A 26,395-nucleotide genomic window follows, 5' to 3' on the forward strand; every position below is an offset into this window, starting at 1 on the left:
CCCCTGTTGACTCCTGGATATTTTAAACATAGAAACTGAACACAGCACCTCCCAGAGTGAAGGATATAAAGCCGCACAATGCTCTATTTGACAACACACTGCATCTGTATGACCTGCTGCAGGGTGCTCTGACTAAGGCTGTTGGAAGACAGGTAAATTATATTTTACATGTTTTCATATTTTACTTATTTCACAAATTAAGCAGGTAGATACAAAGGCCACAGACAATACAATATAAACACAGACAGATGTGTTATTTTGGTCCTATGTTATGATAGCAAATTAATTGCTAGATTTTAAAGACATTTCACAATATACCAACTTCAGTTTATGTAACCTTTTAATGTACAGCATATAATGTTGCAAAAACTAACTGCATTTGTGGGCCATAAACATACAGAAAAAACACACAGCAAGCAGCATTAGCTTTAGGGAAATCACTGTATCTCAACACTGTTCAACACTGCAGAGGCTGCTGTGCACTGGAAAACAATGCCAGTTTAAAACAAAATGTAGTTCCTGGTTGAAACAAAAATCCAGACTGTTGGTTACGGGAGGCCCAGGGTTGAAAACCACTGGCATGCTGTCTAGAAGGTAATTCTGGCAACTAATTTGACTGTACTGGCATGTGAAAAATAATACATTACAATCTGTAAATTACACCCTATTACATAAGACATTACTAAGACATCATTATTAAGCACAAGTGAACAGTTGAAATGTATCAATAGACTGTATATGACTTTTTTCTTCTTCGCTGTACTGTTTCATTCAGGGTTTAAAGCTGTTCATATCATAGCGTGTTTTAATGAAGGTTTGTCACTCTGGTAGTCATTAAAATAGTAGTTTACTGTCCATCCCATTACAATGAAGTAATACATTTTATTGCAACATCATAACTATGGCATGTATTGTCAAAAGTTGGTTAGTGTTTGTTATTGAGATGTGACATTTCCACCTGTATTTTTTATCAACAGGACTCCTTGGCTGGGACATTCTGAACACAAGAAACAGGAATGGAAAACATATCTTATACTGAAACTTTCACACTCACTGGATTTGGGGACATGAATACAACTAAATATGTATATTTTCTACTTGCCCTTATTGGGTACCTCTTGATAATCTTTGTAAACGTAGTTCTTGTTTTAGTAATATTTCTGGAAAGAAGCCTTCATGAGCCTATGTATATCTTTCTCTGTAGTTTATCTGTTAACGCCCTTTATGGAACTGCTGGTTTCTATCCTAAACTTCTGGCTGATCTTCTATCAGAGACCCAAGTGATTCCTCATGCTGGATGTTTCATTCAAATATTTGTTATCTATGGTTATGCAATTGCTGAATTTACCATTTTAACAGTGATGGCATATGACAGATATGTGGCCATTTGTAAACCTTTACACTATACAAATATCATGACAGATAGAGTTGTTTGTAAATTACTATTTGGTGCCTGGCTATTTCCATTCTGTAGCATGGCCCTTATTCTTTTGTTTTCTTCAAGACTGCCTTTGTGTGGAAACCAAATTGAAAGACTGTATTGTTCCAACTGGTCAGTAGTGAAGCTATCTTGTGTACCAACTACTCTGAACAATGTTGTTGGTTTTATAATGGCTTTTTGTACAATCTTTCCACCTCTGTTTTTTATATTGTTTTCCTATGTACACATTCTTATTGTTTGTCAGAAAAGCTCCAAGGAATTCAGAAGCAAAGCACTACAAACATGTCTCCCGCATTTAACAACATTTATCAACTATTCAATAACAAGTTTTTGTGAAATAGCTCTTAGTCGATTAGACTCAAAGGATATGCCCCAAATTGTTGCTGCCATCCTGTCATTGGAGTTTCTAATAATTCCTCCCCTTCTTAATCCTCTCTTGTATGGATTCCACTTGCCTGAGGTACGGAAAAGGATTATAAATATGCTCCGAAGAAAGCAAATTATACCAATATTAGACAGCTCACACGCTGCAAAATACTAACTATTATGTATCATGTACTTTCTTGTTAAGATTATGTTTGTGTACTTTTACACTAAATAACAAAAGTCCTTCAGTTTGTGCATATGCATGACTGCAAATAATAGTATTTTCATTTTTCATTGAAAAAAACTCAAGTGTATAATTTATTGATAGTTGTATTTGTGTTATCAGACTATTTTGTGTTTTTTGCAATCTTCTCTTTTGCCATTTTGTGTTGTTTCTTTTTTTGTGCCACGGTGTGTTTAAATTCAGTCTTCCTGTTCTTGTTTTAATTAAACAAAAGTAATGGAATCCCTTTTTAAGGAGGTGTTTCTTGTGGGGCTTTTTTGTTTTCCTTGGTTTTATTTGAGAACAGGTGTACAATGTTATTTTGAACCACATTTTTATTTTTATTCATATATCATGTGGAATAAAACCAGAGATCTCAGTTGTGGTTACTGTGCTGCAGCTGACAGCAAACACTATTCTATTTTTTTAATTTTTTTTTTTACTTTATTTGCTATAATATAAATAGATAGATTGAACGTATACGACAGTGAGGAATCATAGTTTTGTCTACTTTGAAAGAAAACATCCAAAGGGTGTGTACAGAGAGTTTCTTTCATGAAACAGAAAAAAAGGTCAATTATATAAGTAAGTGTATGCTGTATTTACATAATTTCTGGCAAGTTGATTTGGAACAGAGACTAAACATAGTTTGAAAGAACATTCAAGGCCCTTTACCAGAGATTAGGGACCTGATAGTGACAAATCAAGTTAAAGGAAATCTCTGATTGATATTCTAATCAAATTTAAAACACTTTGAAATAAATCACTTCCAGAAATTACATGATGTGTAAAAAGTATGATGTGTAAAAAAAATAATAAAAATTGTTTTCCATATAAAAGTATATTTTTCAGAGCAGCAATAAAGGTAATGAAGGCGCGTTCCACATCATTGTGTTCATGGCTACATTTCTTATTGTTTTATAAAAATATTTATAAATAAATAAAAAAACATTGAACATTGTTTGAAGTGTGTTGCTCTTTATGCTGTTGATGTTTTAAAAGTACATCTCATTTATAATACTGAAAGTTCACATTGTCTTGTACACTTGGTATCCAGTACATATTTTACTGAAGCACGACAACCGCTAAAACTACCTTCGAATTCCTAGCTAGTGAACAAACCTTCAAACACAGCACTACTCAAAATAATGCCCAACAGATAGCCAGTGGTGCTTATGCAGCACATAAATGAAATAGCTACCTCTGTGACTATGAAGGGGAGTTACTACATTTAATTCTATTTGTGTATTTAAATTGTACCTATCTTTTTAAAGTGTAGTTTCAGCATTGAAACTGTTTCAGTTGGCATATGTATAGTGTTCGTGTGTTATTATAATTGCATAAGGGCAGCAGTGTGGAGTAGTGGTTAGGGCTTTGGACTCTTGACCAGAGGGTTGTGGGTTCAATCCCCAGTGGGGGACGCTGCTGCTGTACCCTTGAGCAAGGTACTTTACCTAGATTGCTCCAGTAAAAACCCAAATGTATAAATGGGTAATTGTATGTAAAAAAAATAATGTAATTGTATGTAAAAATAATGTGATATCTTGTAACAATTGTAAATCGCCCTGGATAAGGGCGTCTGCTAAGAAATAAATAATAATAATTAATAATAATAAGCACATAGTCAGTTTATAAAAGTACTCTCCAAACTAATCCAATTATTTTCTCTGCTATGTGTTTGTAGTGTCAAATAATGACAAGGTGACAGCAAAAATCAGCATGAGGGCCCGCTGTTTCAGATCCTTGAAGCACAAGGAGAAGCTGCATAGTTTAAGAGTAGGATGTACAGTTCAGAGTTACAGTTCTGTTTGTTATTATTCGTTGCATTACCATAAGTGTTATGTGTAACGCTTCTACTAATACATCTAATAATACACAATAATAAACCATTTTGTTTTACTTATCACAAATCTGTTTAATCACTAATGTGTTATACGCAATTTAATTATTTATGTTTATTTATGATTGTTTCATAATAAATCTTGGTCATAATTGCCTCTGTATGTGTGTGTATATGTGTGTGTGTATATATATATATCCCCAGAATGCCACAATGGAGTGTATAATTATTTTCAAATTGATTCATTGTTTGCCAGCTGGTGATCATAAAAGAAAGGCAGTCAGTCTATTGGGGGCTGCTGAGTGAAGAGCCTGGTTGGGAGTGTGTGCAACCGTAGAAAGAGAAAGAAAAGGTAGTGAGAAAACCTTTTTTTGATCAGTGTTTGTGAAAAGTGTTTTTTTTAAGTCGGTAAGCAGAGTAGCTGCCCCGTTTCACAGTTCAAGGTTTCTGTGCAAAGTTTAGTTTAGTGCTGCAAGGGGAGCTAGGCTTTTTGTTTGTTTATTTTTGTTTTGTATCTGGGTCACAAAAGTGCTGAAAAAGAACCAGAGAGAGGGTCATCTCTCACAATTATATGTATACAGTATATATATTTTTGGTAACATGCTTACTGGGACTAGTTTTGAAATGTGTCTTTGCTTACATTCCAATCCAGTGGAATAAACTAATGTATCCTCTAACAAAACTGCAATTGTGTATACATTTTATATTAAAATATATCGCAAAACCGATTATAGATATATGCTACTTGAAAGAAAAAAGTACACCACCACAGAAAGCCAATTCTTACATTCGTGCATAACATAATAATTCATATAAAGTAATCACCCATAGTTTGTTATATCAGTACAGCATAATACCACATTATATTTTAATGGAAAGGTTGTGGAAAGCGGATCACTCTCTCTCTCTGATCACAATGTTAAAAATGCCTGCACGCTTTTCCACTCGTGTGACGACATATTCATGTGACAGACATGGACCAATCAAAACGCGAGACTGTTATGCGGTTCCATCCCAAAAACCGGGCCTGTGTCATACCTCCATTTTTTTGTAAACACTTGCTAGCTCCCTGCGTAGCCATGCTGCTTCTGTTCCACTTCCCTTCCCCTGCGCACGTCATATAGCAACGGGAGGAGTTCCATAGCAACCACTGAAGCACGCTTCCTGTTCACCAAAATGCTGATTTAAAACTTAAAATTATACTGCTTTCCAGCAACTTTTGAGTAAAACGGAACATTGGAGTTTGTTTTGGGGTATTTAAACTAGTTAATTTTTATTAGTTGTTCAAATCTCTGGAAGGACACTTTAAGGAGGGAGGGAGTTTGGTGAGTTTTTGTTCTGTGTGTTCATGGAGAAAGAATGGGAGAGAAAAAAAAAGCAATTAAAATCATAACAATTGCATGGTGGAGTGGAATCAGCATGGTACTTGTTTTGTATCTGTTCATTCGTTTTGGCCACTGTGCCGTTTTGCTTTACAAAAGTGTTTTGTGTTTACATTTTTTTATTCATAATAAACCAGCGCAAGAGCACATTTCACTCACCAAAACCGTCTGTCTATTTCCTGGCCTGACGTCACCACATGAGACATTGTGTCACAGTGATATATCGTTTGTGATACAACTGTACCCTTATATTTATGATTGTAACAGGGCGAGGTGCCCTGTACATTGATTTGCTTATTTATTTTAGAACAGGGTTTCCCCCTCCACCCGTGTTATTTTGTATTTATTTGTTTGTTTGTTTAGTTATTTACGGCATAGTCATGTTTTGTTTTAAAAAAACCTCGTGGAAATGCGTGACTGTCAGCTGGCGATTACTGAATTAGCTGGCAGTCACGCATAGTAATACTACCTGTGCAGACTGTGGCCGAGGGGTAACGAGGATTGATAGCCAGTTAACCCCTCGGCCAGGATATAAAAGACCTGCTGTTTTAGCTGCGGGGGGGGGGGGGGGGGGTGTTAGAAAGGAGAAAGCAAGAGGAACGAGAGAGCGGAAAACGAAACGAAACGAAACTTAAAAAGACATAGGAACAGTGAAGGCAATCTGCCCAGCCTGACCTGTGTTTTATTTAGTATTTTGTGTTTGTAATTATTTTTGTTTACTGTTTTATTTTCGCTCTGTGAGCAAGTGTTTTTTGTTGAAATATTTATTTTATTTTTGTTATTTAAAAATAAAAAGACGCGCCGCGTCATTTACTTTAACTGCAGTACTTGCCTGGTGTGTGTTTACCTTCCTGCTTCTGCCAGACGTCATTGCCCAGTCACCCTGCCACACTTGGTGTCCAGCATGGGATCACCAGCGCCTCCTAGACTCAGGCAGAAGAGGGGTACTGCAGTTTTTTTCGTTTTTTTCGGGTTTTTTATTATTATTAGTACTTGTGGAGAAAGGAGAGTGAGGAGGCAGAAGGATGAGAGGAAAGAGGAGAAAGAGCTGCCAGAAGCAGCAGCAGCAGCATGAGAGTGGTGAGAGGAGATGGTGGTCACGGGACCCCACCCAACTGGGACCCCCTTACTGGGACATGGAACAGGAGCAGTGGAGAGCTGAAGGGGCCCCCCTGTGTGTCATCTGTATGGAGTTTGGGCATGACCGGGGGGACTGCCCCTATGAAGACCCCTGCTTCTGGGAAGCCTACACAATGGGGAGGTGTCCTGTGCATAAGGCTGGTTTTGGCTGCTGGAGCAGCAGACCCCATCACCTCCACAGGCCAAGGGAGAAAAGGTGAGCAGAAGGAGGCAGAGAGGGGACACGGACCTGGAGTGGGAGACGGTGCGTCCACAGCCCAAGAGGGGGGAGGCTGAATGTCCACAGCCCAAGAGGGAGGAGCCGGTGCGTCCACAGCCCAAAAGGGGGGAGGCCGAACGTCTACAGCCCACGTCTCCACCAGCAGAGGGAGAATTCCTGCTGGTTCCACCTCCATGGGAGGACTGTGTGTCGCTCCCACCTCCGCCAGCAGAGGGTGAGTTCCTGCTGGTTCCGCTTCCACCTCCGTGGGAGGACTGCGTGTCGCTCCCGCCTCCGCCAGCAGAGGGAGAGTTCCTGCTGGTGCCACCTCCACCGCCCTGGGAGGACTGTGTGTCGCTCCCACCTCCGCCAGCAGAGGGAGAGTACCTGCTGGTTCCGCCTCCACCTCCATGGGAGGACGACTTGTCGCTCCCACCGCCACCAGCAGAGGGAGCATGCCTGCTGGTTCCGCCTCCTTCACCGCCACCAGCAAAGGGAGCATGCCTGCTGGTTTCACGGCTGCAGCCAGAAGGGGAGGGCAGTTCGCACCACCTGGGGATGCCAGCCTCGCACCGCCCGGGGATGCCAGCCTCGCACCGCCCAAGGATGGCAGCATCGCACCGCCCAAGGATGCCAGCATCGCACCGCCCAGGGATGCCACGCCCGGTCCGCTCAGGGATGCCACGCCTGGATCACCTGGGGCTGCCTGTTGCTCCACATCGCCTGGTGCTGCCTGCTGCTCCGCATCGCCTGGGGCTGCCTTTTGCTCCGCACAGGGTACAGGGTACGAGGGAGAAGTGGAGCTCCCGCTGCCGCCTCCATGGCCAGGGGCTCCGCTCCCGAGTTCGCCTCCCGAGGGTCCCCTGCTGCTCCCGTCACCTCCCGAGGGTCAGCTGCTGCTGCCGTCGCCTCCCGAGGGTCTGCTGCTGCTGCCGTCGCCTGGGGTCATCGAGGATCCTGCTTCGCCTGGGGTCGTCGAGGGTCCTGCTTCGCCTGGGGTCGCCATGGGCTCTGCTTTGCCTGGGGTCGCTACACTGTGGCCGGAGCCCCATGAAGGGGAGCTGGCGGCCACGAAGAAGTGGGGGGGAGGTCAGGAGACCAGCTCCCCCCGCAGCAGTTTCGCTGCCGGAAATTGGGTGGCCAGAGCCCCACGGAGGGGAACTGCCGGCCATAAAGAAGGGGGGGGGGAGGGGAGGGGGGGAGGGGAGGGGAGGGGGGGGTGGGGTCAGGAGACCGGCTCCCCCAGCTGCACTTTCGCGGCAGGATAGTGTGTGGCGGGAGCCCCGAAAGAGGGAGCTGTCGGCCACGTAGAATTGGGGGTACCGGACCTCCCACCATGGCCACCCCCATGGACACTGTGCTTCCCCTATTCCAGGACTTTGAGACTGAGGGGGGAGGTGGTCGTTGGGGCCAAGTGTGCGTTGCACAAGGTGGGGATATGTAACAGGACGAGGTGCCCTGTACATTGATTTGTTTATTTATTTTAGAACAGGGTTTACCCCTCCGCCCGTGTAATTTTGTATTTATTTGTTTGTTTGTTTAGTTATGGTATTTATATGACGGTGAAGCGCCAGTTGTTTTGTTGTATTTATTTAAAAATGTATTTACGGCATAGCCGTGTTTTGTTTTAAAAAAAACCTTGTGGAAATGCGTGACTGTGTCAGCTGGCGATTATTGAATTAGCTGGCAGTCACGCATACTAATGCTACCTGTGGGGTAATGAGAGAATTGATAGCCAGTTAACCCCTCGGCCAGGATATAAAAGACCTGCTGTTTTAGCTGCGGGGGGGGGGTTAGAGAGGAGAGAGCAGAAAAAGAAACGAAACTTAAAAAGACATAGGAACAGTGAAGGCAATCTGCCCAGCCTGACCTGTGTTTTATTTAGTATTTTGTGTTCGTGATTATTTTTATTTACTGTTTTATTTTCGCTCTGTGAGCAAGTGTTTTTGTTTAAATATTTATTTTATTTTTGTTATTTAAAAATAAAAAGACACACTGCATCATTTACTTTAACTGCAGTACTTGCCTGGTGTGTGTTTACTTTCCTGCTTCTGCCTGACGTCACCGCCCAGTCACCCTGCCACAATGATGCATAAAGATTTACACATGAAGTACACTGTAACTATGCATAAGAACATTGAAATTATGTAATAGTACACATGTGTAACACCTCCCCAGTCATGGAATCGTAAAAAACACACCACAAACCTGCCTTTAATTCATAAATATCACAAGATGTAGCAAGTGTTGAAAGTAAAAGTACTAATGTAGCCTGCCTACGCCAGTTCAGTGCGATAAGGCACCAAACAAATTACAGAAGATCCTTTAGGTTCTTTTTATTCAGATAACAGATCTAAAAATGTAGGAACAAGGTCACCAAGAAAATCAAATACATTTTAGCAGACGTTTGTTTATTATAAACTTCCAATAGCAACTCAAAGTTTCAAACGTTACTGGTATAATAAGACAATTCCATTAACCTACTAACAGGTAGCAAGATTTCAAGCGGTTAAACAAGGTTCACCTGAATTAGACCATGTATTAAAGTGCAAATGCAACAACGCTGCTACCCAGCAATAAAGTGGAGATACACATTGAAAGACATGATAAAACTATCAATAAAAACAATACCACGGTTCAAAAGTACAAATACCCACACCACACACACACAATGTCCGTGCAGGGGAGGGAACACGCACAGAGAGAGCGAGAGAGAAACCAGCATCGCAATATAGCCTATTCTGTGCACTGCTTAGACTCCAATCGACTACCAAATAGGCTAAAAACACTCGGGCCGATCGCACTCATTATTCCACACCGGCATACCATCAGCCCAATACTTATTGTCGGGATGCTCCATTTACTGATCCGTTTCAGTCTCTCTCACTCGTCGTTCCCCGCTCCAAACACTGCGTTCCCACTCCTGCAAAGACACACAAACCCCAGGATGGCCATCCCGTGCTATTTATATTCAGGTGCATAAATTGATCAATAATTCAATTACTAGGTGCTCAACAGGGCAAACACAGGGAAGCGGGTAGAGAAGCCAACATAACGTGATACAAATCAATTATAAAGTGTCAGACAACACAAAGCGTGCACTAATCCAATCATAAAATACATTTTATAAAAATAACAACATACAAGTGTAAAATAAATTTGAACAGGGCATTCTTGACCCTGTTACATCTGTATTTACTAAATAACTGATATGTAAATACACAGTCATTAGACATGCTTAATGTAGTTTAAAATATTATTATTTTCTTAGCAGACGCCCTTATCCAGGCCGACTTACAATTCTTACAAGATATCACATTATTTTTACATACATTATTTTGTACACATTATTTTTTACATACAATTACCCATTTATACAGTTTTTTTTTTAATTTACTGGAGCAATCTAGGTAAGGTAATGTAAAGTGTTATCTGATCCTGAGGAAAACTTGAGAAATGTAAACTAGGAGAATGTTTGTAAACATTCTTCAAATCAAATATTTAGAAAAAACATTCCTTTAAACAGTCCTGAAAGTTTTGTGAATAGGGCCCACGATAGATGCATAAAGCACATAAAAACAAGTGGGATTGTGTTGAAATAATGTATACATACAGCATGGGATACAAAAGAGGTAAAGTAAGGCATATCTTGTAAACATTACAGGGTGTTCTGTAACTTTAACACTGACTTTAATTTGATCAAGTGAAAAGGGCCCAACGACTGAAGGTGAACTTACTGGAAACATGTATAATAGGTACAAAGTTAGATAATGAGATCCCCAGCCAGTCAGCCGAGTGCTCAGGGCCTTTGGACACAAACTGCTTCGACCCCTGTTGACTCCTGGATATTTTAAACATAGAAACTGAACACAGCACCTCCCAGAGTGAAGGATATAAAGCTGCACAATGCTCTATTTGACAACACACTGCATCTGTATGACCTGCTGTAGGGTGCTCGGACTAAGGCTGTTGGAAGACAGGTAAATTATATTTTACATGTTTCTTATTTCACAAATTAAGCAGGTGGATACAAAGGCCACAGACAATACAATATAAACACAGACAAATGTGTTATTTTGGTCCTATGTTATGGTAGCAAATTAATTGCTAGATTTTAAAGACATTTCACAATATACCAACTTCAGTTTATGTAACCTTTTAATGTACAGCATATAATGTTGCAAAAACTAACTGCATTTGTGGGCCATAAACATACAGAAAAAACACACAGCAAGCAGCATTAGCTTTAGGGAAATCACTGTATCTAAACACTGTTCAACACTGCAGAGGCTGCTGTGCACTGGAAAACAATGCCAGTTTAAAAGAAAATGTAGTTCCTGGTTGAAACAAAAATCCAGACTTGGTTACGGGAGGTCCAGTGTTGAAAACCACTGGCATGCTGTCTAGAAGGTAATTCTGGCAACTAATTTGACTGTACTGGCATGTGAAAAATAATACATTACAATCTGTAAATTACACCCTATTACATAAGACATTACTAAGACATCATTATTAAGCACAAGTGAACAGTTGAAATGTATCAATAGACTGTATATGACTTTTTTCTTATTCGCTGTACTGTTTCATTCAAGGTTTAAAGCTGTTCATATCATAGCGTGTTTTAATGAAGGTTTGTCACTCTGGTAGTCATTAAAAATAGTAGTTTACTGTCCATTAATACAAAACTGTATCACCTGACAGTTTAAAAATGACTAAACTCATATGATAGTTTTTTAAATAAACCAACTGTCAGTATTTAGCACTCCCATTACAATTAAGTAATACATTTTATTGCAACATAACAACTATGGCATGTATTTTCAAAAGTTTGTTAGTGGTATAGAGATCTGATTTCCAGCTGTATTTTTTATCAATAGGTCTCCTTGGCTGGGACATTCTGAACACATGAAACGGAAATGGAAAACATGTCTTACACTGAAACTTTCACACTCACTGGATTTGGGGACATGGGTAAAACTAAATATGTATATTTTCTACTTACCCTTATTTTGTACCTCTTGATAATCTTTGTAAACATAGTTCTTGTGTTAGTAATATTTCTGGAAAGAAGCCTTCATGAGCCTATGTATATCTTTCTCTGTAGTTTATCTGTTAACGCCCTTTATGGAACTGCTGGTTTCTATCCTAAACTTCTGGCTGATCTTCTATCAGAGACCCAAGTGATTCCTCATGCTGGATGTTTCATTCAAATATTTGTTATCTATGGTTATGCAATTGCTGAATTTACCATTTTAACAGTGATGGCATATGACAGATATGTGGCCATTTGTAAACCTTTACACTATACAAATATCATGACAGATAGAGTTGTTTGTAAATTACTGGCTGGTGCCTGGCTATTTCCATTCTGTAGCATGGCCCTTATTCTTTTGTTTTCTTCAAGACTGCCTTTATGTGGAAACCAAATTGAAAGACTGTATTGTTCCAACTGGTCAGTAGTGAAGCTATCTTGTGTACCAACTACTCTGAACAATATTGTTGGTTTAGTAATTACTATTTGTGCAATTTTTCCACCTCTGTTTTTTATATTGTTTTCCTATGTACACATTCTTATTGTTTGTCAGAAAAGCTCCAAGGAATTCAGAAGGAAAGCTCTCCAAACATGTCTCCCACATTTAACTACACTGATCAACTATTCAATAACAGGTTTTTGTGAAATAGCTCTTAGTCGATTAGACTCAAAGGATATGCCCCAAATTTTTGCTGCCAATCTGTCATTGGAGTGTCTAATAATTCCTCCCCTTCTTAATCCTCTCTTGTATGGATTCCACTTGCCTGAGGTACGGAAAAGGATTATAAATATGCTCCGAAGAAAGCAAATTATACCAATATTAGACAGCTCACACGCTGCAAAATACTAACTATTATGTATCATGTACTTTCTTGTTAAGATTATGTTTGTGTACTTTTATACTAAATAACAAAAGTCCTTCAGTTTGTGCATATGCATGACTGCAAATAATAGTATTTTCATTTTTCATTGAAAAAAACTCAAGTGTATAATTTATTGATAGTTGTATTTGTGTTATCAGACTATTTTGTGTTTTTTGCAATCTTCTCTTTTGCCATTTTGTGTTGTTTCTTTTTTTGTGCCACGGTGTGTTTAAATTCAGTCTTCCTCTTCTTGTTTTAGTTAAACAAAAGTAATGGAATCCCTTTTTAAGGAGGTGTTTCTTGTGGGGCTTTTTTTGTTTTCTTTGGTTTTATTTGAGAACAGGTGTACAATGTTATTTTGAACCACATTTTTATTTTTATTCATATATCATGTGGAATAAAACCAGAGATCTCAGTTGTGGTTACTGTGCTGCAGCTGACAGCAAACACTATTCTATTTTTTTAATTTTTTTTTTTACTTTATTTGCTATAATATAAATAGATAGATTGAACGTATACGACAGTGAGGAATCATAGTTTTGTCTACTTTGAAAGAAAACATCCAAAGGGTGTGTACAGAGAGTTTCTTTCATGAAACAGAAAAAAAGGTCAATTATATAAGTAAGTGTATGCTGTATTTACATAATTTCTGGCAAGTTGATTTGGAACAGAGACTAAACATAGTTTGAAAGAACATTCAAGGCCCTTTACCAGAGATTAGGGACCTGATAGTGACAAATCAAGTTAAAGGAAATCTCTGATATTCTGATCAAATTTAAAACACTTTGAAATAAATCACTTCCAGAAATTACATGATGTGTAAAAAGTCAGAGCAGCAATAAAGGTAATGAAGGCACGTTCCATATCATATTGTGCATGGCTACATTTCTTATTGTTTATTTTATAAAAAAAAGAAAAAATAAATAAAAAAAAAAACATTGAACATTGTTTGAAGAAAGTGCGTTGTCTTTTATGCTTTTGATGTTTTAAAAGTACATCTCATTTATAATACTGAAAGTTCATATTGTCTTGTACACTTGGTATCCAGTACATATTTTACTGAAGCACGACATCTGCTAAAACTACCTTCGAATTCCTGGCTAGCGAACGAACCTTCAAACACAGCACTACTCAAAGTAATGCAAAAAAATATACATACATACATATATATATATATATATATACATATATATATATGGAGAGACTATACAATAAAGGCATTATATCAAAAGAATTAAAAAAATACATGCAGCCACATAATGCGAGAACAGGCCTAGCAAGAGGAAATCCTAAAATGCACAAAGAAAATCACCCTATGCGAATGATAGTCAGTACAATTGATAATCCAACACACATAATAGCTGAAATAGCAGAAAAACAACTTAGGTCGCACGTTGAGAAATTACCAAGCTATGTTAAGGATACAACACAATTTTTAAAAAGACTTGAATCAATAAAACACAACCTTCCAGAGAATACAATTTTATTTTGCATGGATGTAAAATCCTTGTACCCAAGTGTCCCTCGTAAAGAAACTTTGGAAGCTTGTCAAAAAGCACTAGATAATAGACTAGATAAATCAATACCTACAGCAGAGGTACTGAACATGATCAACATAGTTTTAGAAAACAGTTATTTTACATTTGTTGATAAGAATTACAAACAAAACGATGGTACCGCAATAGGATCTAAATTAGGAATGCATTTTGCCAGTACATACATGGGGAAATGGGAAGAACAATTACTTAGAAAATCAAAAAGAGAACCTTTAGAATACATTCGGTTTGTAGATGATATTTTTGGGGTTTGGACACATGGAGAAGAATCTCTTTTCCAGTTTCATAAAATGGCAAATGAAATACACAGTAATATTAAGGTGGACCTTCGATGGACAAGGAAAGAAATAGAATTTTTAGATACCATAGTAAAACTTGAAGAAGGTTCAATTGAGACTGACCTCTTCTGTAAACCTACTGACATGCACCAGTATTTACACATGTCCTCTGCACATCCGATACACACTAAAAGGGCAATCCCAAAGGGTCTAGGAATAAGAATACGAAGAATATGCTCAAAAGAAAGTGACTATGTAAAACAAAGAAATGTATTAAAAACAAATCTTAAAAAAAGAGGATACAAAGAATGAATTATAGAGACGGAGTTAAGAAAAGTGGATAAACTAAAAAGAGATGATCTACTAGATTATAAAAATAGAGATAAAAAGGTCAAAAGAGTCCCATTAATAATGACTTACTCTAAACTTTTGCCCAATATTTCTAAGATAGTTTGGAAACACTTGTGGATTCTACATAATTCAGAAAAATTAAAAAAAGTATTTCTTAAGGCCCCAGTTGTAGCATTCAAAAGAGAAGCTAATTTAGGTGATATTTTAGTTCACAGTAAACATAAAAGAATAATTGACAAAATAGGTTCTACGAACATATGCACTAGTAGATGTAAAGTGTGTAAATACATAGACAAACGTAAAAATATAATTAAACATAAGAACACCACATATCCACTAAAAACTAATACCTACTGTAAAAATAGCAATGTTGTTTATGGAATAGCCTGTGAAAAATGTGATGAAATCAAATATGTTGGAGAGACTGGAACTACTTTATATAAAAGAATTCAGAACCACCTTTCATTAATTAGAAATAAAAAAATGAATGAACCAATAGTACAGCACTTCACCAGTCAGGGACATGACATAAATGATGTAAAGTTTGTAGTATTAGAACAGCTCAAATTAGACAATGCGACATATCGAAGAATAAAAGAAAGTAAATGGATAAATAGACTGAACACGATTATGCCAGCGGGACTCAACAGAAAAGAGTGAACTAATTAACTTCAATAAATATATAACATTTAAATAAATAAACAAAATTCATTCAAAAGTTGTGCATGCTGATGCGCTGGGGAGGCCAAATCTAGACTGATCCTCAAAGCCAGCATTGCATGATATAATAAAAATATAAGTTTATATAAAGTAGTGTTAATTAGAATTAATACAGATTCAAAGATAGAAGTAAAAATGATGTCACAATATATAGAACACCATTACATCATGTAAGAATAAATCGTGAATTTGAATGTAAACAATAACAAGTAGTTGTCATGCCGTCAAAAACCTATAAATACCTCCAATGTTTGGATTCAAACACAGGCTCCCTTGAGAAAGATATGTACAACATATCGAAACGTTGGGCAGCTGGCTCTTTGAGCTAAAATATATATATATATATATATATATATATATATATATATATATATATATATATAATTAGTGGCAGGATGGGGAGAAAGAGAAAGAAAATATAGTCCTGGGGGTTCAGGACTACATTCCCCAGTGTATAACTGTTTTCAAATTGATTTAATTGGTTGCCAGCTGGTGATCATAAAAGAAAGGCAGGCAGTCTATTGGGGGCTGCTGAGTGAAGAGCCTGGTTGGGAGTGTGTGCAACCGTAGAAAGAGAAAGAAAAGGTAGTGAGAAAACCTTTTTTTGATCAGTGTTTGTGAAAAGTATTTTTTTAATCTGACAAGCAGAGTAGCTGCCCCGTTTTACAGATCAAGGTTAGTGTGCAAAGATTAGTTTAGTGCTCCAAGAGGACCTAGGCTTTTTGTTTGTTTATTTTTGTTGTGTATCTGGGTCACGAAAGTGCTGAAAAAGAACCAGAGAGAGGGCCATCTGTCACAATTATATGTATACAGTATATGTATTTTTGGTAACATGCTTACTGGGACTAGTTTTGAAATGTGTCTTTGCTTACATTCCAATCCAGTGGTGTGCTGCTGAAGTTCAGAATAGAGCTGTGTCGGTAATTCAAACAATACTGCCTGTGATATGTGTTTTATAACAACTTTAAAATGGGCATAGGTGCAGAAAGACGGGCCAATGTAAAACTACGACATTCTTTTGAACACATGAAAAGTTCTCTATGAGCCATTGCTTGTTCTCGAGACCATGGCATTGTACCACACCGCTTACAATTTATCCTCCTGTCTGCTCTGTTATGGCCACCGATACAGTGAAAGTGAGTGAGATTGCTAATAGGTTTTTTTTTTCCTATATTAAACTATATTAAATGTTGAAAAACTAAATGAATTGCCATAAATGCAATTCTTCTATGGTCCTAACCCCAACCCTAATGTTAAGGTAGGTGTGTGTGTGTGTGTTGGAGTTAAGAACAGATTTAAATCATAACTCGGTACTCGAATTCTCAGCTGGCCCGTTGCTGAAAAACCTGACCTATCTTTCTACACCTATGCCTTAAAATGCCTGAAATAATTTCAGATTTCTATTGTTGTTTTGATTTGGAGTCCTTGAGAATGAGTTTAGTCAATAAATGCCAGTCTCCGCTCTGCCTGCGTTTGACTTATCCAAACAGCCCGCAGCCCTTTATTTAAAACTGGAAAAGGTAGGAAACAACAGAGAGGATGTAAGTTAACAGACTGAGGTCAAGGTTCTTTCTAAAGACGGTTGTGAAGAGTCCATATACAGGTTTCAAAATGCATCCGTGTCAAAGCATAGTCTGTTGACAATGAAAGTAAAGATCTGCCGGGTAAAATACTCCCTGAATTAATCGATTAATAAAAAAAACGTACACACTGTATTGCTATTTATTTTAAATATATACTTGTGGTCTAAACAGAACACTGAATGATCAGAGCAAGATATTGTGGTGTTTTGTTTGTGTTTTGGTGGTGGTTGGCAGGGATAGGCTTAAATCCTGTCCCTGCGAAAAACATGTGAGAATGTGGCTGCTCCTTAATAGAATAATTGGTGCTAATTGGGAGCAGCCACATTCTACAAAAGGAGAGCCCAGGGCTCCATTAAAGTGTCTATCCAGCGAAAATCGAAATATTTTTTACTTTCACCATGTGTTCCCCGCGGGTCCCAGAGTATGATAAAACTATTGGTAACTGAAACTTTTAATTGGTTATTTTTTATTGAGCTCTGTTCAGCCGATTTCTGTAATTTTTATTTCTTTATTTCTTAGCAGACACCCTTATCCAGGGCGACTTAGTCATAAACAAAAAATACATTTCAAGAATCACAGTACAAATATCGATACAATTAGGAGCAAGATAAAATACAATGACTTCAGTTCTAGTAAGTACAAGAATATGACAAAATACGATTCAATATGGGAGCAGATAAGTGTCAGTGATAGTTACATCAGGATACGATTACATTTCAATTCGAACAGAAAAAAAAAACAGCCACTTCCTGGTTTAGAAAACTCCTCTCAGAAGACGCCGGCGGAAGTGAAGGGGAACACAGCTGCCTCGTAACACTGTAACGCTATGGGAGGCAGATTTGGAAAATGCCAAAAAGGGGTATTGCTGCCAGATGTGGAAACCCCACCAAACAGGAGGTCTCTGTTTCAATTCCCAACTGAAACAAAAAAAGCATAAAACATAAAAGGGCAAATTGGCATGGCGCAACTGAGTTGTCTACACTGTGCTCAGATGTGCCCCAGCCTCTGAGGAAAAAGAAATGCAGAGCAATAAGAAAGCGTGACACAGCTGAGGTAAGGGTCCCAATAATGTGCTACTTGATATGGATGCAGAGCACTTTGAAATCGATCGTATATGAAGTATTTCACTTTAAAAAAGTTTTTATTGTCATTTTTTTTCTTCTACCTTTTATTACCTTGGCTGTTATTACAGAAATGTGAAATGGAAGTTTGTCGCTATGTGTCTATTGTAATTTTTTTCTGACTACACAGAAGATCAGATGATCGGATTACTAATAGTACAGGTCATTACATCTTCCCTACAGGGTAAATGGAAATCCACAGGTTTTACAAACAAATGTGTGCGATTAATTGTTAGTCCTGTTATACATTATTTTATTTTTAACAGATGTTGCAAGAGTCTCATAAAGATCACGAAAGCATAAATGACAGTGCAGCAAAGGACAGCGTAGAGGACACTAGTGAATCCGAATCATTTCCTCCAGCAGGGTGTGGTGTAGATGTAGAAAGCTGTCAGACAGCAGTCCAAACACCGAAATGGAGATTGCCTTACAAAGGCGTGGGTAAGAGTACAATTTAAAACAGTAGTAACATTTTCATAAAAACAAGATATCATCATAATTCACAATCAGGGCACTTCCTGAGCTGCAGATATAAGTTTTGGCACCCCCTGTCTGAACTCAGATAACTGACCTGCAATCTTTAATAGTACTTGCTAGGATGAATGAGTGTTTAATAAACTTCAAAAACATATCACTGTTAAATAAGTATAGTTTAACAATATGTATTATTATAATTATTATTATTATTATCATTATTATTATTATTATTTGTTTATTTAGCAGACGCCTTTATCCAAGGCGACTTACAGAGACTAAGGTGTATTAAACTAAATAAATTAGTGAATAACATTGTTTCACTTTAAGGATGACAATACTTTCTTCTGCAACTGAAGATAGATGGAGGGATAGAAAGTCTAGTAATCTAGCTGTAAAGTAAATCTTACATTCCCTACAGTAAATGGTTATGTTAGAATGTATAACTGAACAGCAATGACACTATGATTAGCAGTTCACAAGCAATCTGCTAACTACCGTCAACTGCAGAATAATTCTGAAATGGAATCACAAATGTATACGTCATTACTTTTAATTAGAACACTGTGAGATCAAGATGCTCTTATTCCACCTTTTACATGTAAAATAATACTACAATTGTAATTGTTACTGCAGCTGTGCAGGTGAATGATAGCACACCCAAAAAACTTTCAAAGATGCAGCTGTGCAAACGGATGAAATTGGCTCACCTTGCACAAACTCAACATCTCCAGAACGAGATGACGATCAGAAGCAGAACAATCCTTAAAACCAGTACAAGATGAGATGTTAATACAAAGTGAGGAAGTTGAGGAAAATGAAAACAAGCTGGACCCATTATTTTACCCTGACACCTACCAATCTGATTGTTCAGAGTAAGAAACCATCCTGTTTACTTATCAGTTTTCTCCATAATCACAGTGCTTGATTTTCACGTTTTTATAATGCCTGTCCAAAGTTATTTCTGTAGTAGCTGCATCCAGTATTTTTATTATGTACTTGTCATCCAAGTGATGTTATAACATGCTATAATATTGAAATAAATATGAAAGCAAATTCAGCATTCTAATTGTACGTTCATCTCCATATTTTGCAGAACTTCAGAAGCTGCAGAAGAAATCTGTAACCCCCAAATACAGCTGAGGAGAGAAAGTTTATAGTTTTTGAAAGTCAGCTATTACAATTGTTTATAATTGCTTTTATAATTATCGCTTGCTTCAGGATCGTATTGGTAAGGATTTATGGTTTTAAATGATGTTAAGCAATTAAAATCATAACAATTGCTACGTATGGTGGAGTGGAAACAGCATGGTACTTGTTTTGTATCTGTTTGTTCGTTTTGGCCACTGTCGTTTTGCTTAAAAAAAGTGTTTTGTGTTTAAATCTTTTTATTTATAATAAACCGGCGCAACAGCACATTTCACTCACCAAAACCGTCTGTCTATTTCCTGGGCTGATGTCACCACATGAGGCATTGTGTCACAGGTATATATCGTTTGTGATACAACTGTGCCCTTATATTTATGATGCATAAAGATTTACACATTAAGTACACTGTAACTATGCATAATAACATTGAAATTATGTAATAGTACACATGTATTTAATAAGTAACTACTATGTAAATACACAGTCATTAGACACTGTTAATGTAAAGTGTTATCTGATCCTGAGGAAAACTTGAGAAATGTAACCTAGGAGAATGTTTGTAAACATTCTTCAAATCAAATATTTCGAAAAAAACATTCCTTTAAACAGTCCTGAAAGTTTTGTGAATAGGGCGCACGATAGATGCATAAAGCATATAAAAACAAGAAGGATTGGGTTGAAATAATGTATTGCTGTGATACAGACAGCATGGGACACAAAAAAGGTAAAGTAAGGCATATCTTGTAAACAGTACAGGTTGTTCTGTAACTTTAACACTGACTTTAATTTGATCACGTAAAAAGGGCCCAATGACTGAATGTGAACTTACTGGAAACATGTATAATAGGTACAAAGTTAGCTAATGATATCCCCAGCCAGTCAGCCGAGTGCTCAGGGCCTTTGGACACAAACTGCTTCGATCCCTGTTGACTCCTGGGTATTTTAAACATAGAAACTGAACACAGCACCTCCCAGAGTGAAGGATATAAAGCCGCACAATGTTTTATTTGACAACACACTGCATCTGTATGACCTGCTGCAGAGTGCTCGGACTAAGGCTGTTGGAAGACAGGTAAATTATATTTTACATTTTTTTAAAATGATTTCAAACATTAAGCAGGTGGTTACAAAGACCACAAACAATACAATATAACCACAGGCAGAAGTGTTATTGTGGTCGTATGTTTCGGTAGCAAGTTTATTGCTAGATTTTTATATTTAATCTTTTCATCTACAGTATATGTCAATGTTCCAAAAACTCTAACTGCATTTTTGGGCCATAAACATACAGAAAAAACACACCGCAAGCAGCATTAGCATCATGGAAATCACTGTATCTAAACACTGTTCAACACTGCAGAGGCTGCTGTGCACTGGAAAACAATGCCAGTTTAAAAGAAAATGTAGTTCCTGGTTGAAACAAAAATCCAGACTGTTGGTTATGGGAGGCCCAGGGTTGAAAACCACTGGCATGCTGTCTAGAAGGTGATTCTGACTGTACTGGCATGTGAAAAAATCTGTAAATGTTTCATTCAAATTATAAAGCGGTTCATATCATAGCATGTTTTTAAGATTTGTCACTCTAGTAGTCATTAGAAATAGTAGTTTACGGTCCATTAATAAAAAGATAACTGTATAAACAAACTGTATAATACAAAGGTTTTTTTTGTTTTGTTTTGTTTTTTAATAAAACAACTGTGAGTGTGTGACACTCCCATTACAATTAAGTAATACATGTTATTGCAACATAACAACTATGGCATGTGTTTTCAAAAGTTGGTTAGTGGCTGAAATAAATGTTTTAACACAGTGTTATGAGATCAGATTTTTAAAATGTTTTAAAGGGTTGCCTGTCTGGAATACATACCAAGGAGTTCTGACTCAATATTTCCACCTGTACTTTAATCAATAGGACTCCTCGGCTGGGACATTCTGAACACATGAAACGGAAATGGAAAACATGTCTTACACTGAAACTTTCACACTCACTGGATTTGGGGACATGGGTAATATAAAATATGTATATTTTGTCTTTACTCTTATTGGGTACCTCTTGATAGTCTTTGTAAACGTAGTTCTTGTGTTAGTAATATTTCTGGAAAGAAGCCTTCATGAGCCTATGTATATCTTTCTCTGTAGTTTATCTGTTAACGCCCTTTATGGAACTGCTGGTTTCTATCCTAAACTTCTGGCTGATCTTCTATCAGAGACCCAAGTGATTCCCCGTGCTGGATGTTTCATTCAAATGTTTGTTATCTATGGTTATGCAGCTGTTGAATTTACCAATTTGACAGTGATGGCATATGACAGATATGTGGCCATTTGTAAACCTTTACACTATACAAATATCATGACAGATAGAGTTGTTTGTAAATTACTATTTGGTGCCTGGCTATTTCCATTCTGTAGCATGGCCCTTGGTATTTTGTTTTCTTCAAGACTGCCTTTGTGTGGAAACCACATTGAAAGACTGTATTGTTCCAACTGGTCAGTTGTTAAACTATCTTGTGTACCAACTACTCTTAACAATATTGTTGGTTTTGTAATTACTGTTTGTGCAATTTTTCCACCTCTGTTTTTTATATTGTTTTCCTATATAAAAATCCTTATTGTTTGTCAGAAAAGCTCCAAGGAATTCAGAAGGAAAGCTCTCCAAACATGTCTCCCACATTTAACTACACTGATCAACTATTCTATCACCATGCTTTGTGAAGTAGTTCTTAGCCGTTTAGACTCTACGGCTTTACCCCAAATTGTTGTTAGCACCTTGTCATTAGAGTTTCTAATAATTCCTCCGCTTTTGAACCCACTCATGTATGGTCTTAACCTGCCAGAGGTACGCAAAAGGGTTAGAAATATGCTCCAAAGAAAGCAAGTTAGAGCACTATGTAACATTCCACACACTGTCAAAACCTAGTTTGTTAATATTTAGTACATTTGTTTTATTTTAACTATGCATGATTCTTGAGTCAGGACAACTGACCTGTGTAAGGAAGCTGGGCCTTGAGCTCAATTTAAATTGACCCAGAAATCAAGACTCAATTAATTTCATTCTCATATCAAACTGGGGCTGCTGCTTCATTCCATCTGCAATCTACAATCCAATCCAATATGCAACTGGAAGTTCCAGGGTATAATAACAAATAGGTGAATAAATTGAAATGCCTTATTATTCACTTTCAGTGCATAATGATGACAGGTATGTTATAATTACAAAATATGATCCCCTATCAGAAAACTGTAACGTATATGGCAACAGTTCAGACTGTATTCTGAAACATGTTGTGTTTGAATAAAGTCACAGCTGCTATCACAGAATGAGAGAAATAAAAAAAAATTACTGTATATTTTAAGTTGTTTTCTTAGGAACATACCTTCTTTATTTAAGGGGCCAGTGTAAAAAAAATCAATCTTGTTCAATAAAACTTTATTTCTACAAAATATGTGTGTTTTTTCATGAACAAAAAAGCATTTGTCAACTAGTTGTAGAGCAACTGCATTCAGTCTGCATGCTTTTGAAATATTTCTGAGGGTATACAAGACCATTCCTCAATAAATAGCCTCTAATTCATTTCAATGTAATTCCTTTATTTAACCAGGTAAAAAGAAAAAAAAAACATGGATAAGAAGTTGTTATTTACCATGGTGACCTGGCCAAGAAGGCTCAAACTGCAGCAGAGACAACATATAATTAACATCCATCATGCAAAATAATTAAAAACAATACTGATATAACAGAATAAAACAATACATACATTAAATCACAACACATCACTAAAATAAGTAAAATAAAACAATACAATCCAGCCCTTTCGATGCAGATTTAACAATTGCAAGGATCAGTTTATGACTAAAAAGTTTGGTCAATTTCAAATCCCTCTGTAAAACATTCTAACTATCTGCTGCTGGAAATTCAAACAAGTGCTACCAAAAGTAAAAACCAAAAGTGCTGGCACTTTACCAGTTATTGTAATATAAACAAACATTTAACAGGGTTTAAGAAGCCAAGTAGTCAAAGAATGCCAATGTAGCAGTTCATACACATCACAATGATGGGTTTGGTAGGGTGCTCAGGTTACAAATCTAATGAGTAAAATTAATTGTATTATTATTTATTTCTTACAAAAAACCCAATTTAGCCTTGATTTTTTGTTTAACAGAAGTAATATGTGTTCTGAAAGTAAAAGCAGTTTCCAACCATATGCCCGGTTATTTGTACTCTATTACATGTTCCAGTGCCGCTTGCTTGAAGTTGTTATATTAAATAAGCTTGAGTGAACTGTAGAATAGCAACAAAGCTCTGTTCAGTTCCTTGATGACCAAAGATATACAAGAACCTGCAGAGTACAACATTGTATCATCTGCATGAAGGTGAGGACTTACCAGGCCTAGAGTCAGACAGCATCTTTCAACCACAACAAACCGAAACACAGACAATGATCAGTAAATGATGACGAAAATCAATTGATTAATAGAAAATGAATTGGCTTTCGTGACTGATTATCTGCTTTTAAGATATGTTTTTAATTTGATAAATGATTGTGAAATAAATAATCAATAATGGTATTATGTTCTAACAAGGTATCAGTATGTAAAATGACATCATAACTAAGGCTACTTTTTTAATGTTGTTTATGTATTAGAGTACAATCTAAAATATATAAAAGGGATCGGTTGGGACGGGTGTATTTGAAATGATTGTACATTCAGTAAATTAAAGCAAAAAATGGTGAGGACATGACTGACCTTTTTCATTTATTTATTAAAAAAAATGTTTTATTGTTCCTTCCAATAGTAAATAAAAAATAAAGAGAAATAAAAAGTGGTTTATGTTATTGTGGCAGGCCAGCGGCCCTGCACAGGTACATAATGTGTTTTGTTGGGTTTGTAAATAAGATTTGTATAATTTGGAAATAAAGTTTTTGTTGGATATGGCAGGGCTGCCACGCATTTTTTTGGCTGTATTTGACTCATCCTATAAGAATTCACAATTTATTTTTTATATTAGCATCTTGGAATTGGTGTCAGTTTTCCAGAACACTCTGGGGAACATTATAAAGTACTTCAGAAACCATAATAACTTTTTCTTTTTCAACACTATATTTAGTTGTTTTTTATTTTACTTATTCTGTATTTCCCTTAGTGTTTTCAAAGAGATACATGTATAAAATCGTGTTATTCTATGAGCTGAGGGACCTTAGAACACTTCCCGGAAGTTTTTTTGAAAAATATTAATGTTTGGGCAAACTACAATACATTGTTTCACCTGAGTGATTTTATGATTTTTTTTACACATTTTTGGCTGACTTTGCCTTTCTATCTTTGAAATTCATCAAAACATCTATTTTTAGTAATAGAATTGAAAATTGTATTTTTTGGTTTAGGACACTCTAGAGAATATTATACAATATAGGAGCTATAAAAAGTACTTTTGCTGATTTCCCACTCCAATAATTAAAAAAAAAAAAAAAAAAAATCAGATATTTTTGAAAAACCTACATTTTTAAAATGTCTACTGAAATTATATTGTGGGGTTTCAAAGAGATAAATGTACAAAAACATTGTATTGTGTTACGTGAAGGACCCTATAACACTACGTGAAAGTGTTATAGTGTTTTTTTTTTTTTTAAATACAAAACATTCTTTCACCTGAGTGATTTTATGAATTTAGAGCCTTTTGTTAAGAAACAAACAGAACACATGGTTTAGAACTGAACGTTTATTTAAAAAATAAATAATACTAAGAACACCTATATTATATAAACTGGATCACTGTCAAAAAAATCTGATTTACTCAGACAACAGTTCTTATACCAGCAGTTAGCTGTTTTTCCACTGTTTCATTTTTGCCTTTTTGTATTGTATAATTCTCCTGTACACTTGGGTGTATATCCTCCTGCACTAGGTCTGCCATTGCTGGTATCCTATTGGCGGCCCCCACTTACTGCAATTGCCTGTGAACTTAATAAAACTTGGACGCCTGAGCAGTGTTTCAATGTCAGCCTCTGTGTCTCTCTCATCTATCAGCGGATCCCCACACTCTAACAGAACATCCCTGTTACAGTTAGATATAAAATAACCAGTTGACTTTAATTATTTAAATTTTTTTTGTTTCCCTTTTAGGGCTTACACGGGCCATATATTTGCTGAGCCTCTTGATAACAATGTTGCGTGATAAATATAATTTGCTACCCTGAAATCGATATCAGGTCTTAGTAATACTTTTGTTTTGTTTTTTAAGAAGCAAATTGTATACCAAAGGCAGTGGCGAGTTGTCTATGTATGCAACGGCTGCATTGCATGCCCTATAGCTCACACAAAAAAATAAAATCTAAACAATAATATTATAATTAGTATTATATATATATATATATATATATATATATATATATATATATATATATATATATATATACTACCGGTCAAAAGTTTTAGAACACCCCCATTTTTCCAGTTTTTATTGAAATTTAAGCAGTTCAAGTCCAGTGAATAACCTGAAATGGTACAAAGGTAAGCGGTAAACTGCCAGAGGTTAAAAAAAAAAGTTTAGGTTACCAAAAACTGAAAAATAATGTACATTTCACAGTTATACAAAAAGGCCTTTTTTTCAGGGAACAAATAATGGGTTAACAACTTACAGCTGCTCTGCAGCAATGGAAGTAAATTAAGCCTTGAAA

At 36.7% G+C, this 26,395-nt stretch overlaps 4 protein-coding genes and 1 long non-coding RNA gene across 8 annotated transcripts in view; 4 read left to right on the forward strand and 1 right to left on the reverse strand.

Moving 5' to 3' along the window:
• The window catches only part of LOC117405656 (olfactory receptor 1468-like), a 291,007-nt gene that overhangs the window by 23,737 nt on the left and 240,875 nt on the right, over positions 1 to 26,395 (reverse strand). The window lies entirely within an intron of this gene.
• Positions 1,017 to 1,982, forward strand: LOC117972924 (olfactory receptor 6N1-like). Its single transcript, XM_034923388.2, has one exon. It carries the CDS (start codon positions 1,017 to 1,019, stop codon positions 1,980 to 1,982), a length of 966 nt encoding a protein of 321 aa, XP_034779279.1.
• LOC117972841 (olfactory receptor 6N1-like) lies at positions 10,505 to 13,361 on the forward strand. The gene is made up of 2 exons (XM_034923173.2): positions 10,505 to 10,571; positions 11,469 to 13,361. The coding sequence occupies exon 2, from the start codon at positions 11,508 to 11,510 to the stop codon at positions 12,471 to 12,473; it is 966 nt and encodes a 321-aa protein (XP_034779064.1). The 5' UTR covers positions 10,505 to 10,571; positions 11,469 to 11,507; the 3' UTR covers positions 12,474 to 13,361.
• Positions 15,903 to 19,996, forward strand: LOC117972842 (uncharacterized). 2 transcript variants are annotated; one of them, XR_009329591.1, is made up of 3 exons: positions 15,903 to 15,976; positions 19,206 to 19,444; positions 19,666 to 19,996. It is a non-coding gene; the product is annotated as an uncharacterized LOC117972842 (long non-coding RNA). The 2 variants fall into 2 exon arrangements; XR_004663712.2 differs by lacking the exon at positions 15,903 to 15,976 and adding an exon at positions 18,184 to 18,536.
• On the forward strand, positions 21,636 to 23,055 carry LOC131738044 (olfactory receptor 6N1-like). Its single transcript, XM_059031043.1, has one exon. It carries the CDS (start codon positions 21,670 to 21,672, stop codon positions 22,633 to 22,635), a length of 966 nt encoding a protein of 321 aa, XP_058887026.1. The 5' UTR covers positions 21,636 to 21,669; the 3' UTR covers positions 22,636 to 23,055.

Source organism: Acipenser ruthenus, chromosome 9, assembly GCF_902713425.1.
Source record: "Acipenser ruthenus chromosome 9, fAciRut3.2 maternal haplotype, whole genome shotgun sequence".
Classification (NCBI taxonomy): domain Eukaryota; kingdom Metazoa; phylum Chordata; class Actinopteri; order Acipenseriformes; family Acipenseridae; genus Acipenser; species Acipenser ruthenus.